Genomic DNA, 15,912 nt, shown 5'->3' on the forward strand with positions numbered 1-15,912 from the left:
GCAGAGGAGGCGTTTTTCAGCTCCGCCTGCTCTGATTACTCTCAGACAAGCTGCAGGGCAGCCCCACACCACAGCCCATCGCCCCGCAGCCCCTCAAGGGACGTGCTGAGTGCCCGCATCTCACATGGCAGCTCCCCGGGTGGCAGCGGAGCCGTCCGGCCACGCGGCACACGGCTCCGGCACGTCACAGCTGGGGGGAGCATACGGCGCAAGCCAGTTCCCCAGCCTGATGTTCAATGAAACTTGACAGGTCCCACTGAGGTCTGCACGCGGAGAAAGAACCCAGGGCCCCCAAGCCAGCGACAGCGCCTCGACACTGCCCGGTCCCAGCACGCCCAGGGTGTGCGGGATTCAGCATTTGGATCATCTCACAGCAGGCTGGCAGGGACCCAGCGGCGTGAGCATCATCCCATCTGCAAGAGCGCGGGGTGTCTCACAATGCACTTCCACCCTTGGTGTGGGGGCGGGAGAGGGGGGATGCATGTGCAGGGACATTCTTCACTTGTCACCCCCAGGCTTAGGCTGTTTCTTTGTCTGCAATCACCTAAGGGTGAGGAGGAGTTGAAAAACATTACACTGACAGCGCTGTCAGAGCTGCGGATATAGGGCCTTCCACTCCACGCCAAACAAACCCTCTGGAATGGTTTGGACACGATAGGTAAACAGTGTCGGGCTTGCTCAGCAGGGAGACATTTGTATTTAGATGTTATAGATAAGTGGTGCATATTTGAGACATCTGAAAGTTATTATTCCAGGCAGTTTCTAAACAGAGAATTGCAGTTGCGTAGCCCCTTAACTCTGAGTTGACAGGCAGGGTAATGATTTAAATTATTGTTAAACATAGGCTGTGTTTTAAGTGGCTAGAATTCAACACCATGGTAGGTTTGGGGGAATGGGGGTGTATTGCAAAACACAACATTTCCAGTTGCTGGAGCTTTGATCCAGAGGAGCTTCTCTGCCAACACCATGCATCACTATTCACGCTATGAAAATGGCAGCTGTAGAGATCCTCAAAAAGGCAGCATCACTCAGCTATCTTCTGGATCATTACCGCTCCCTCTAATTGCAACAACTTTGATTAAGAGAAATGCCTTTTGAAAGCAAAACGTAAGAAGTTTTCACAGACTGTAAAACAGAGTTCAGCAGTGAATCATAATTATTTTTCACAATGCTTTTGAATTACAAGTGATTTATGCTTCCTTGAGTTCAATAAGGTTATGTTTATTATGCTATCACTCTTTCTAATGAAGAATATACCAATTTGTTCTTCATTATAAGTCACTTGAAGCACAACTATTAGGCTGTATTAGATCAGAATACTACATTTGTTTCATCTGTAAGGAGTTTGTTTTCCAGTGTTGCTCCATAGGGCAGGTACTCCTGCACTCAGCTCCCCCTAGACCACCCCATCCTGCAGGCACGTTCAGCACATACTAACATCAGAGATGGTTTTGGCCCCCACCATAAGCTTTTTTCTGATATGCCGAAGGTTAAGTGCGACGGCAAACACTGGCTCCATACTGCAGCCTTTACAAAGGCAAAGCTCCAGCAAAAACAAACATGTCTCTTACGTGAAAAGGAGAAAGGGGAGGAAAATTAATTTCTTGCTTATTCAGCATCTGATTATCTGTGTGATGAGCAAGCTCCCAAGCTGTATTTCCAGCCTACAACATCCTCATTTCCCAAATGGGTAATTCACAATAATGCAGGTGAGAGAGTCTCGTCTCTGCTTGTTGCATGAAGATGCAACTAGGCCTGAAAAACAAGCAATCGCACCTTGCCACTTAAGGGAAATTATATGGCTGATTAATAATGAATGAGCCTCACAAAGGTCACCAACTCTGCTCAGCGTACCAGCATCTTATCCCAATTATCTTCATCAATAATACCTAGAATTGTTTGGAAATTTTAGGGGAATTTAGTTCACTCACCTAAGCTTTCATAACAGTTGTATCCAGCAGGGTAAGAGCATCACAGCAGAGCCTTTGGTATATGCAAGACAACAAAATTGAATCATGAAACAGTAACTCACATCTCTGCCAGAAACACATTCACAACACCAGAAGTCAAACAAAGGTAAGGTGCTTCTGTCGCACTGGTAGCTTGGCTTGCTCACTTCAGCACATAAGGAGTCCAATAGCTCAGAGGAGCTGAAACCCACAGTCCCCTGTCTGGAGGAAAAACAATTTATCCACCTGCAGAAAGCAGATACTTGTGTGATTTGTCCCAGGAAGATGAGAAATACGAGTCTGAATTGGGAACTGAATCCTTTACCACTAAAACTAAGCATGTTTTTTTGTACCTTCCTATGAACCATTAGTTATTGATCTGATGTACTCATACCAGCATGTAAAGGCTTTCCCCTGCAGGCAGTGCTTGGCTGCTTTTCCTGCACAATTAAATCCTAATAAATATTCTTCCCTCATTAAAATAATGGACTAATGTCTGTCTGGGTATTTCTCTTCTGTTTTAATGTGAAAAAATATATATTCCTAGAGCTTGGTAGGAAGCAAATAAGCAAGCAAAAAACCCAAGTGGGTATTAAAGCTACTACCGCCCTATTTGGAGAACCCAAGAGAACCACAAAAGGAAACTGCAGCGATCAACAGAAAACATGGAAACAATTCCTTAGTCCTCAAGCTGGGCATTGAATTTGTGCAGTGACAAACCTCCTGGGAAGGCTCAGAGACCTCACCTGCCTCCTGGGACCCACAAGAAGCAATTTCTGCTTCTTCCTGCAGCCCTTCCAGCTGCTGCTCAGCCGACAGCACATCCTCTAGAATACGGAGAGGGACAATGGCAAGTGGAAGCCGGATTTCCTCCTGTGTTTACCTCCAGAGCCATAGGCTCTCTGTGAGGAAGAAGAAGCCTCCTCATGCCTCTGAACCCCTCCTGGCCTCAGCACAGCACAGTGCAGAAGAATAGACCGATGGTACTCCGCTCTTTCAATGTGCAGCCAACATGATCCTGCCCTCCAGACATAAAATTTGAGACAAACATGTATTGGAGAGAATAAATGAATGGTAAGGGCCCCAAAGAGAGTATTTCCCACTTATTTTTAATTCTGGTCTACTTTTAGTAACTCTTTAACTAGCTGAACTCAAAAGGATTGAAACCTATCTATCTGAAATGTTTCAGGACAGTCCACTTTGGCAGAAGATCTCAGCACAATATGGTCATTCTGAAAACCTGTCAATACTAAATTCTCATGTCTTGGCACGAGCTGATAAAGCCACTGTGTTACCTCTCCACCTGTGACCCAAGAATTCTTAGTCTCCAGAGAAGTCTTCTGCTAGTTTCTCTAGCCATCTTCATGCTGTAGAGCCAGCATGGACTCAACTACCTGATGATGGGAAACTGCAATGCTAAAAGCGGTCTGAGTGCCTTTGGTGTCACCTTTTTTTCCACCTGTGGCACAGAATGACAGAACAACAGACAGGTATCCAAACAAAATCCCTGCAGCCTCAACGGCTCGGCTTCACCACTGTCAGGAAAAGGATATTAAACATGGAGACAGGGTCGCAATCAGCTTTTCTGAGGAAATAATAACCTGGGAAATTCTGACTCATGCTGATTTGTGATCAAGGACTGTGACTGAGATACCAAAAAAAGGAATTGAACCAGATTTTCATGGCTGTGTCAGAATGAATTAATTCTCATCATATAACTGGAAAAGATTTAACATCACAGAAGCATTTTTAGAATGACAGCAGGATATGGAGGCTGTGGTAAAGAAGAAAACATGATTATTGGGCTGGAGAGACTGACAGTGAGGAGAGATAAAAAAGAACTAAATATACCGTAAAATAATAGCTCAGTCAAATAGCTGCCCATAGGAACATTCTGAGGAGGGGACAGCAGTTATGAGCATCTGGGACTGCTGGCTGCAAGTGCGTCCTGGACAATGCTTATGCCAGAATAGCCAACAGTGAAACATCTCAGGAGTGATGGTGAAGTTGTCTTTAGATCTCCAGAACACTTGGAGAAGCTGCTGTCATTCACAGCTGGTTTTCACCCTCCTGCTAAAGCCAGCAAGAGGTGGCTGCCGTTTACCCCATGTCCATTTCAGAGAAGGGTTAAGATTCTTTTTCTCAATTTTGTGGTTGCCAGATAAATCAAATGTCAGCTGATCTCATTCTGATTCTAACTAAACCAAAGTCAGCCTATTTCAACTCTAAATGCTTGCCATATAAATGATTCAGGTTTGTATAACTAGTCCTTTTAAAAGCCATGTTTGCAAGTAATTTGCAATAATTTTCTAGGTTGTCCATTGTAACTAAACCCTCTGCAGGAAAATACTGCACTCAGTACATATTTTAGAGAGATTTTTTTCCTCAACCGAGCAAGCTAGAGATGCTACTAAGTGGAAGCTTAGACTCTAAAGTGCAACTCGATAGACAGGAGTTCATCTGGCAGCAAATTCCACATACACAGACTAAGGAGTGTGAAATCCCCACTGCAGAGCCCTGACAAACAAAAGAGTGTCTTCTCTCTCCTCACACAGCCTGCTCACCTTCATGCAAAACCCCCCTTTGATAGATCTGTCAATGTTTGTAATTAACAGAAGACTTCTGTAATAAATGAACTATATGATGAAAAGAGCCATTGCACAAAGAGGAATAGATTTTATCAAGAGCAGAACAAAAAGCCATCACAATCTAATTCAAGACATAAGAAACACATTTGACTCAGATATTTCCCCATGTGTCATTTTTCTTCTATATCTTCATGATCCCTTTGATAGAATGTCAATAGTATATGCTTGACCTGATAAAAGACCTCACTTATCTTCAAGGAACACACCAGGCATCCACGGTGACCCATGCAAAACAGTTCAAACACACCTAATGCCCTGTGCTGTCCAGATAAAGGGAAAGAAAACAAACAAGCAAACCAACAAAAAAAAAATCACACAAACAAACATACAAAAAAACCCAACCACAAACAAACAAAAGAACTCAAGCAGCCTTTGGGTTATGAATTATCAACGTAAAGTCAAAAGGAGCCAGTGATTTACAAGTGTAAATTGAACCCTGTAGGAGTGAAGAAACCAGGCAAGCAAGGGATGGTATCTTGGTCCCTGGGCTCTTCTTGCCTTCCCCATCAATATAACCTCATCTCTCTTGGCCAAATCTGTCCTTCTTCCAGCACTTTCAGCCAGCAGTTCACCCTGTTTTCATGCTTTCATCTTCTTGCTCCTCTCGTGCTTCTGTACCCCTTCATAAACCTTCCTGCACAGAAACTAGCCATTTTTAACAAGAGTGCAAGCGTTGCTGGGAGGAAACCTCTCTACCTCCCCTCCAACTCCAGCACTGCGTTCCAGCCTCCCCTGCTCATGCTTATGTCTCGTCACTCCTCGATGAGCCTTTGCTCCTCAGAAAAACCATTAAGCACAGGGTCTGACCCCTGCATAACCATCAATTACTGATTAAGCACAGTCCACTGGTTTTGACCCAGCAAGCTTTGCACAGAATCCAGTAACAAGCAGATGGCAAAGAAAAAGATCCAGCAAAGCACTTAAGCACATGGCTATCTTTAGGAATGTGAACTAACAGACTTACTCAAGCACATACCTGATTCCTGGCACACCAGGTACACCTACATATGTGCAAGAAGTGGGCAAGTAGTTAACCATCCTGTTGAATTCAGGCCCTGCAGCCTATGTAGTCTTCTCTTCTGAGCTACCGAGAATGGGTAAACTGTCCAGTTGGAAACCACACATCTTTAAAAAATAGTCTTTCACTTGTATTTCTCCTCCATCAGCTTTCATCCATTAGCCTGCCAATGCAGCTCTGCCTTGCCTTAGACTGTTACTTAGACTCTTTGAAGCACTGGTCTCACATCCAAAATGGATGCACTAGAAATTATCATACGAATAGTCACAAGAGTGATTACGGCCTAAGACCAAATTATTTCTGTATTTCTCCTGAGTGAGGCAATTAGGCTGAGTTTAAATTGCCAGTCCTTGCAGCTCTGCAGTGAAATTCTCCATCAGTTCAGGTTTCTTTCCAACTGTTTCCAACACTGACCTTCAGCACAAGGCTAATTTCCTTCCACCTGGCCGAGCAGCATTACAATCAAGATCTGTAGACTCTACCTCGTTAGGAACGAAGCAATAAAAAGTGTTTTGACAAATGTAGGCAATGTTAAGTCTCATCTGAGACACAAGTATACTCCAGTGTATGAAGTCACTGAATTGGATCCAGCTAGAACCAAACAGGCCTTAGAAACAGGAGCAGAAATCAACAGGACTGGTGTTTTTGTCAAAAAGATGCTTTCATGCAAGCCATGCTGGGATAACAAAGCGGTTTGCTAAAGCTTGTGAAAGGCTCAGGAGGGCGATGGCTGTGACCTACGGAGACCAAAGCGGGCAAAGAAAATCAACCAGGGAAAGATCACTGCAGACTGAGGAGGAAACGTGAATGTTTATGGGAACACAATGGTCAAATTATTATCAGTCTTCTGGTTCCAGTAAACGCACAGCTCTGAGGTGCTGGGCTCCTCCGGACTCAGGCACGGAGAGAAAGAGGGAACACTCTGAGTTAAAGATTTTGGAGGCTTTGGATCTTTCCATGCAAATATTGCAGTGTTTATTGGCATGGTACCAGAGTGGGAATAGGATTATTGGATTCTAAAGGCTTTTTCCCTGGAGTGGTCTTTATCCTCTTAAAAGAAGATAGAGTAATTAAACTTTTTTATTTTTTTTCCTCCCTGAAGAGAATTAATTGTCTGTGAAGGGTCACACTGGTGGCCAGATGCACCACAAGAGATTTTTATCCTCCTAAGCACACCAGTCATAGCCAGTGGCACAAGATTTGATTTAGTGGCCAGCAATCTGATTTATCAGTCTTTTGTCCCTAGCTACAGACTAAAAATTCACCAATCCCAAATAAATTTGATCTCAAAATCTAATAGGAGCAGATGGAATGGGAATTTCTTTCAAAATATTTCTGTAAAGACCCTTAACACCCAAATGATGCTAACGCCTGAGAATCCAAACTTGTGACTGGACATACCATTCTGGCCTATATACATGGGCATGTTTTGTATAAATTTGGCAAAGTTCTGTCAGGAGTACACAGCTATAATTCCCAAGACATTAGGAAGAAGCACTTACCTACAAGGGATATTTTCACTAAATGCCACAACATAGGCGAAACACATATTACAGTTTGAATACATTATGAAAATGTGCTTAAGAGAATGTGATAGAAGAATGCAAAATCCAGATTTCCCTAAATGTCTGAGCAGGAGAGAGGAGCCCAGCATCTCACTGTGCACAACACCTTGCAGCATCAGCTGCATCATAAGCAAAGCTGATGAAGCTTCTGCGTCAAAATCAGGAATTGATTCAATGCAAGTAGTGCAGCTTGGAGAACAGAAGTAGTAGCTCAGCATGACTAAAGATGAAAGGCAGGAGAAAATAACACCTGCACTTGCAGAAATTTTTTTCAAGGAGGACATAGAGATGCTGGTTGTTGTCAGAGACAGAACAACCCCAAAGTTGCTCTATACTAGTTGTATGTCACTGTCATATGAGTTTTATTTCATACACATCAGAAAACAGTCACATACAACTGATAACCAGAGAGGCTCTTTCCACCTATGAAATACCAACTAATTAATATCTTTGCCATAAAAGAACAAACAGGTTATTCTACTGCATGTATTAACATCATGATTTAGTGTGAAACTCAAGGCTAGATCCTACTCGCAGTCTAAGACTAGAGCAGGTGACTCCACAGGTCACTCCAAGCTTAGGATGGTAAAACTGAGAGTGGGGAGGGCTATAGGTAAGGATTTCCAAACTGAGCCCAACAACAACAGTTCTGGTTATACCGTTTGGAAAAACAAATGGAGACTTCAGAGTACAAAGCAATCTCACTTTTAGCTCTGTTGATGGAAAAGTCAATTTGATTTTATTAAAGGTGTCAAACTTTTTTAATAACCCAGACACCTACAGGGATAACAAAATCATATTCTCTGTACAATAAAATGCATATTCAGCAGCTGTAATACCAATTAGATGTTGAAATGACAAAGAGCTATCTCGTGCCAGCAGAGACATATTGTACAGAGCCAGTGTTTAGTTTTATCATATAAGCAAAGTTTAGCCATCATCTGTCATACAGGGGCCTCCACAGCTGGAACAGCTGGAATTGCAAGATTAGCACAATAAATTGTTATACTTTTACCAGATCAGCTATTCAGTTTACATCCAGAACTTACCTCCAGGTCCAACTGTCTTACATTGGAGTAAATGCACTCCTTCTGTCAAGCTATAGCTTTATGAATGAAGAGGAATTAGCTTTCAGCGTTACAGCCCAAGGGTTGTACAGTTTAAACTATCTTGCTGAATATTTTGGAGACAAGTATAATATTAAGAAAGGTGCAAAGGTTAATTCCCTGTACCAACATATTCTTTCCACCTTTCTTTTTAAGAAAGACACTTGTTACTTACAGAATTACAACAGGAACCATATTAGACAAACTATGGAAAATACAATTATATGCAGCACTAACGTGTCAGTTAAGAGACTGTATTAAAAAAAAAAATAGATACCTTATACTAACGCTTTAAATCAAAATGCCACAATCTCTGCTAACATAAGGAACTCTTTGAAAAGCTTCTTGAAAAAATAGACTGCTCCATTCGTGGTACATTATTACTCTATACTAGAAACTTCCATAACTAACTAGAAGTGTGTAATGAATTCAGTATACAGTAAATTATTCCAGTAGTTTATACCTTTAGTAGAAGTAAAATAAGGTCATAGCCCTTTTAAACGGAATCACTGTTTCCAGACTACAGGTTCCACACTTCTGCTAAAGAGTAACAACACTTAGCAAAGGCAAAATAAACTTCTTAGTGCAAACTAGCAATATTTACCTTCTCAAAGCAACAGCCACATTACTCATCAGAACAGATATTTAATGTGAAGGCATCATTTTCTTTAACACAGGGGCCTATCTTTGCAGTGCCAGCATCTGAACTACAGCGTACACACACCCATAATGTAAACACCACTTAAAATTGTCAAAGTTTTCATATTTCGTTGTGCTTTTATGGGTAACATGGAAAATATTATTATATAGCCCTTCTTGCCTGTGTTAGGACAATATTTCAGCCTTACCACCATAAGCAAGACAGACAGAGTTGGAGGACAGACAGATGTTCAGGCACAAGGAGCTGCCTTTGGGCTGTGGGATAACTTTTGGGTACCTACTGCATCTGAAAAAATATGCCACTCCAGAGGTGTTATGGAAAAGCAGGGATTAATTAAAATGACAAGAGATTAGTTATTTATGAAACTGTTTTCCCATTTTTAGCCGTGTTAGAGAGCTTCCTGCAGCTGCCATAGAGACAACAACTACAGACAATAAAACTTTATGAGCAATTTAAATTCTCTCTCCTCTTAGGAGATGCAGAAAAACAATGACAACTGACTGTTTGCAGGTCATATATATCTTGCCTTCATTAAGTAGAACTCTGTTTAAACACATATTATTCTTTTCGATCAGATTGTCATAGATTTCCACAGAGAGGGTAAATAGTTTATAGCTTCCACTTTCAACAATACACAATAAAAATACACTGCAGTCATATTTGATTATCCCATTTTGTTTAGTGTGAAGCACTCTCGGCAGATCAGTCTGCTTATTTGCATGTCAGAATAGCAACAGAAATGGATTCCCGTGAGCAATGGAAAAATAAGTTTTGCACTTGGAAAATGAAATAATACTAACAACCACATGGTAAAATTGCAGATGCATGTGATAAATTAGGTTTATCATCAGTCTTATACCATTCATACCTGGAATTTGCCCATAAATCCACCTCATTTGAGGCTTATTTAATGTTTCTTATAAAGGTGCCCTGGAGCTAGAGATTCAGTTTACCTAAGAAGTGACTAGGGTAAAGAAAAAAAACCATATTTCCTTCCTTCCCTACAAAATGTGCAACTTCTTTGTCAAATATACACTAGCTTGAGTACATTTCCACCCATGATCAGTTCATATTTTGATTTTTGATACCTCGCAAACATGAAGCAATAAGAAGCTAGGAAGGCGATCTGGAGAAAGAAATATACAGCACTGTCAGTTAATTCTACTGGAATCCGTATATGTATTTATGACTGGAGCATATATTTATACCATTTCTTGTTCAGGTAAATTTAATACATGTAAATTTAAAATTTTCCCAGTTTGCAAGGCCTTACTAGTTTTTCACATGAAGCTTTGCTTTCAACAGGTGCCTCTCAGCATGCCAATCTGAACACAATTATCCTTGGTTTTCCAAGTCTCTGCTGGTAAAAGATGAAGACTACTTTGAAATACCACACGAGTGAAAATACAGATGGATGGGAGAAGAGCGTGAATGGAGTAATAAACAACAAAGCGGTTTGGTTGCTGACCAAACTAGTAAGAAATGGGACTAAGGAAAATGAATAGATCGTGCCTTATGTTACTCGACTGGGAATACAGGGCAGGGGTGATACGCTGAAATCCTAATTTCTTTGCAGTCCCATTTTTCTGTATTTTTAGAGTATATCTGTTACTCTTTGAAAGCAAAGATGCTAGATGCTTAGACTAGATGATCTTCACAGGTCCTTTCCAATCTCAACCATTCTGTGATCCTGCACTACAATATCACTGCCAAAAAAAAATGGGGCAATTTTCAAAAAGGTACCATACAGCAGGTAAACCGGGAATTCATCACCAAAAGGTACAGGAGAATGCTGAAGATGGGCATTATGTTTTAACTTACACATCACTGAGGAAAGCTGACACCCTTGCTGTCCAGCAGTGAATCTATAGGAAGTATACACCTTAGTCTATGCCAGGCTCAGTAGCCATGTGCTTGAAAACAGCAGGCTAATGTGAGTCAACACCATTTGGTTCCCATGAGCTGCCATCCTTCCTCCAGGGACCTGAAGACCTTAGGATTTAAACAGCTGCTCCTTTCCTTTCCTTTTTTGATGCTTTATTATAGCAGCGAGGCAGCAGATTGCTTATATTCAATTTTTCTCGGACTCTTTTTGAAGTGTGAATGAGCATGTGTGTATGTTGAAGTGATAACATAAGGCTAAGCCACATTTCTAGTAAATATTACTTTAAATTATCCTGGAATGTAAAACTGCACTTGTGCAAAACTAGCTGCCCAAAAAGGGAAGCAGAGCTGTAAACCAACCTGCCTGCAAGTTGAGCATGTCAGCAGGAGAGTCACTGTATAAGGCATGTTTACAGGTCACATTAGCCTTCATCTGTGCTGAAATTCATGCTCTAAACCACAGAACATGCATGCACTCAACTGCAACAACTTCCCCTATGCAGGCCTTTACATGGTGGCAGGAGACCAGCCGAGACCATGTGGTCAGAGGAGGTCAGATTCCTGGGTGAATCTAAGCCTTTTCACCTCTCTAATGTGTGCAGAGGCAGGGGAGCAAAGAGTAGCCTCTACCTGTGACCAGTGGCGTGAGCACTGTGAACCTCACCACCACAGCCACCTTTCAAGGCGGATTTAGACCAGTCTCTCATTTTGACTCACTCCAGCAGTGACAGGCAAGATGTGATCCAATCTCAGCTCCTGACCTCCCCTCGGCTGAGATGCAGTGACCATGCAAGCCCTTTTTACCTGTTTCAGAACAAAATCAAGCTGGCAAAGAAACTGCTTAAAGGGCTCTGCTTCTGAACATACAGCAAGGGCAATCAGACACAGTAACATCTGCAACAGCCACATAAACCTGTGCATTGACAGCAGTAATGACATGTCGGTAACTATCAGTAAAGCTGATGCTATGGGTAAAATCATAAGCAGAAAGAAATGAAAAATTAAGGTAAAATCAGCTGTTTCTCTATTATCCACAGGTGCAATTTAGTGATGCCAGAGCATTGTGCAATGCCTGCAATGCTGATGAAGACGGAGGCAGGACAGAGCTGGGCAACAAGGCTGATGGCATTGGCATCCCTGAAGTGGGTGACACTGCTCTATAACCTCTGGCAAATCATTTATCTCTCCCAGGCTTTGGGCTGCCTTTTCTTCAAGCTTCTCTTTATTAAATCTGTAAGACAGGAACAGTGTCACTAGACTTGGTCATTGCCCTGCTTTACTGGGTCCCGGATTTTGGCTGCAACTGCTACTGTAATAGCAGATATGTGAAACAAAAAAGTGAAATTTTGGAAGTTGTTGGTTTGGGGGACATAAATGCACACTGTGCATTCCCCTGCAGATCTGGGATCTTGCAGTGACATGAGATTTACTGCTGCGCATCATTCCTTTGGGCAGTTCTGATTTTGGAAGTGAAGTTACATTACTGGGAGTGAGGAATTCATCTGGAATATTGTGTCCAGTTCTGGGCCCCTCAGTTCCAGAAGGACAGGGAACTGCTGGAGAGAGTCCAGCGCAGGGCCACAAAGATGATTAAGGGAGTGGAGCATCTCCCTTACGAGGAAAGGCTGAGGGAGCTGGGGCTCTTTAGCTTGGAGAAGAGGAGACTGAGGGGTGACCTCATTAATGTTTATAAATATATAAAGGGTGGGTGTCATGAGGATGGAGCCAGGCTCTTCTCGGTGACAACCAACAGTAAGACAAGGGGTAATGGGTTCAAGCTGGAACACAAGAGGTTCCACTTAAATTTGAGAAGAAACTTCTTCTCAGTGAGGGTGACGGAACACTGGAACAGGCTGCCCAGGGAGGTTGTGGAGTCTCCTTCTCTGGAGATATTCAAAACCCGCCTGGACGCCTTCCTGTGTAACCTCACCTAGGTGTTCCTGCCCTGGCAGGTGGATTGGACTAGATGATCTTTTGAGGTCCCTTCCAATCCCTAACATTCTGTGATTCTGTGAGGAGGGAATAATTCTGCAATAAACAGAAATTGTAAAGCTTTTGGTTAGATTCTCAGGTGAAACACACATAAAAGCAAATGGAGGCAGGGCAGAGGTGCAGTACGACCCTGTAACCCTACAGTCATTGGAAAAACAGCGAGGCTCAGGAACAAGGAACATGTTTGGGTTTGGCGGTGGTGGGGGGCGGAATAAGTCACTGAACCGGAATCTGAAATGCTAGGCTTGTCTGTTCAACATACCACTCCAGCATCCCCAGCCTCCATCAGATGCCCTGCATGCCATACCAGGCTGAATTCTACCATATGTTTGTAGCTAGGTTATGAAATTCATTTGTCAAGTCCCGGGAGTTTTTGGCAAGTTGTCCTGTACTATATGTGTGGTCTGCTACACTAAAACAGGCATGCAGAGCATTGCAGTGGGTATGCCTATAGGATCCAGAGGCAACACAGACAACAATTTCCCTGTTCTGACTTCTAGTGCTGTCTAATAACAAATGGAGATAGAGAGGACTCAAGTCGAAGGTGTTTCGACACAGTTGCTAGGTTTAAAGCCTGCTGAAGGCTGCTGTATGGAGCTACAAATACGCATCTGAGCTCCATGCCAACTGTGTAAACTCAGAAGCTGCCTGCTTCATTCAGGGACTTTGCAACCACCGGAGAGGCTGGAGCCTGTTAGAATAGAGGCAAGTCAGTGGCTGGCAAGAGTCACATTTTGCTTGTGAAAGGGGATGTGGAAGATGTTGGGACAATGCAGGGGCGGATGACGGATAGGAAATGATTTCTTGTGTGTTTTGAAAGGAAACACATAGTCCAGAGTTATGGGCCCTCATTAATCAGGCGAGGAGTCTCAAGGTGCCAAAACTCGCAAGAACAGCCAGAGGGCTTGGAGTCATTCGTAAGCTCTTGCTAACTGAACCCTTGGCCTGTCATTTGCCCAAATTCTAGATCCCAATTCAAATATCACCACCTTGGCCTATAAACAGTTGCCTAGTGGCTCTAATTCAAGCTGATTCATAACAAAAGATAAATCTTTCTGCTCCTAAAAGAAAGCAAAAAGCTGCCGAGAAATTCTTTCATTCCTCTGCCTTGTGCAATCTTGGGCTGGTAGTTTTCACAGCAAGAAGAGGTCAGTCCCGTTTCTTCACCTCCTGAACCACGTCCCTCTTCCTCACTGTGTAGGTTGCTATGGGTAGTCCTGCTACTGTATTTTTTAATACGGCAAGGAGTGTAGAAAGGAGGCAGAACTGTCAGAAATGGGCTTCATTAAAGTGTTTGATATATAGCATGAAGATGTCCTTTTAACAGAGAATGTCAGGCTGCATGACAGGAAAAAGCCAGGATCTGTCTCAGCCTAGCATGGAACTTCAGCTCATGGAGGTCAGCAGGTACAATCTAACCTTTTCCATGGTGAAAACAAGACCCATGAAACTACTGTTACATGGAGAAGTGCTATGATTTGCACCCCCAGTGACAATGCAAAGCTAAGGCTGCATGCTGATACCTCTGGTCCCCTAGCAAACTAGTTGCCCCTTAAGTTGGGCCCTTGGAGACTCTCTACAATTCTTGTAAGATGTATAAACTCAAATAGCCCAAATCTTGACAGCCTGCACATTTGGGGCTTGACTGAATCCTCATGAATGCCAAACTATCTCCATTTCAGCTGAGGATGGTAGAAGGCACTGGCACTCAGCGCTCCTCGTCCTCCAACCCTAACTGTATATCCAATTGTGTATCCAGCCGTCAGGCTCCAGAGAATGAATCAAAGTCCTCTGTGAAAGCAACACCCTGGCAAAAACAGCTGCAGCTTCTCCCAGGTAATTTGGAAGATATCCATGTTTCAAATCTGTCCAATAAACCAGCCAGAAAATCCTAATAGTGCCATCCAGGAAGGATTTATCCATAACACATAAAATGCATTTCCCCACTTTGGCATGGGGAAAGCAGCAGATGAGATAAAGTTTTACAAGGTATATGCTACACTCCAGACTATGCTCTGATAATACTGTAGTGGCCGTTTCCCAACTCCCACTGGTTACATTTATGTGTTAAGTTTGAAACACCCACTGATCCAGACTGAGGTCATGAGATGCTCTGGGGAGGAAGCACGGCTATTTCCCTGTGCCCGTCCCAGCACAGCGATGGGGACAGGCAGCACCAGGCTGGCCCGTCACCAGGGATGGCTCAGCATCATCCCTGTGTGTTTGGACTCAGGTACTCACCTAAGAGCTGCACTCCACGGGTGAGGCCATAGACGTCAATCAAAGCCCAGAGGGGTTCTGCCGTCCTCACTCCGCTGAAGAAGAGCATCGCAGCGGAGTCGTTCACCCGATAGAAAACCCGTCCCTTCTTGTCCACCCAGAAGGCTATGATGTTTCCCTCATTCGCAAACTCTTCTGGCAGAGCCTTGGCCCAAAAACCACTTTGGGAAACCAAGTCAGGGCACGCGTACTTCGGCAGAGTGTCAGGGTTAATCCTCGATGGATCCTTGGAAGTAAACCCGAGTCGAAGAGCCCCACTCCAGCAACACTGTTTTTTAGTGATCTGCAAAGATAACAGCAATAACAACACTTGGCACTTGAACATCTACTCACACACTACAGGCTCTATGCCATCAAGCACCAATGGCCACCGCGCAGATGAGCCTACTAGATTTAGGAAACATTTTACCCACCAAACACTGCTGTCGCTTTTTCTGGTGCAAGCAGCAATGCTGCACACTTAGGATACAATGCACATACTTAAAAAAAAAAAAATCAAATTAAATCTATGCAGAGAGGTGAAATGTAATTACAGCTGCATGATGACTCACTTCTATTTCTACGATAATTCCTTTTGGCCTAAGAATCATCCTCTCACAAATTGTGCCAAAAACGGCCATAAGAGCTTTTATCTCAGCACCTGCAGCAGCAGAGCTCTTCCCCTGTGATGCTCGGATGATGGGATCTCTCATGACCTGAGGGTAAAGCACTGGCTCCAGAGTCACAGTCACCACCACAGGGTTTTCTGGCTTTCCTAGCCAAGTAAAAGACAGTCTTATCCCTGTTCAGCTTGTCAGATTGGATGAAAT

General features: G+C 43.1%; 1 protein-coding gene across 2 annotated transcripts in view; it reads right to left on the bottom strand.

Annotated features, from left to right (window-relative positions):
* Window positions 1–15,912, bottom strand: part of NEURL1 (neuralized E3 ubiquitin protein ligase 1) — a 153,570-nt gene that overhangs the window by 41,035 nt on the left and 96,623 nt on the right. For both annotated transcript variants that reach the window (XM_065639295.1, XM_065639294.1), the window contains one exon: window positions 15,065–15,386. In XM_065639295.1, coding sequence (XP_065495367.1) covers window positions 15,065–15,386 — 322 coding nt within the window. The remainder of the gene's footprint in view (window positions 1–15,064; window positions 15,387–15,912) is intronic.

Source organism: Caloenas nicobarica, chromosome 7, assembly GCF_036013445.1.
Source record: "Caloenas nicobarica isolate bCalNic1 chromosome 7, bCalNic1.hap1, whole genome shotgun sequence".
In the NCBI taxonomy this organism is placed as follows: Eukaryota; Metazoa; Chordata; class Aves; order Columbiformes; family Columbidae; genus Caloenas; species Caloenas nicobarica.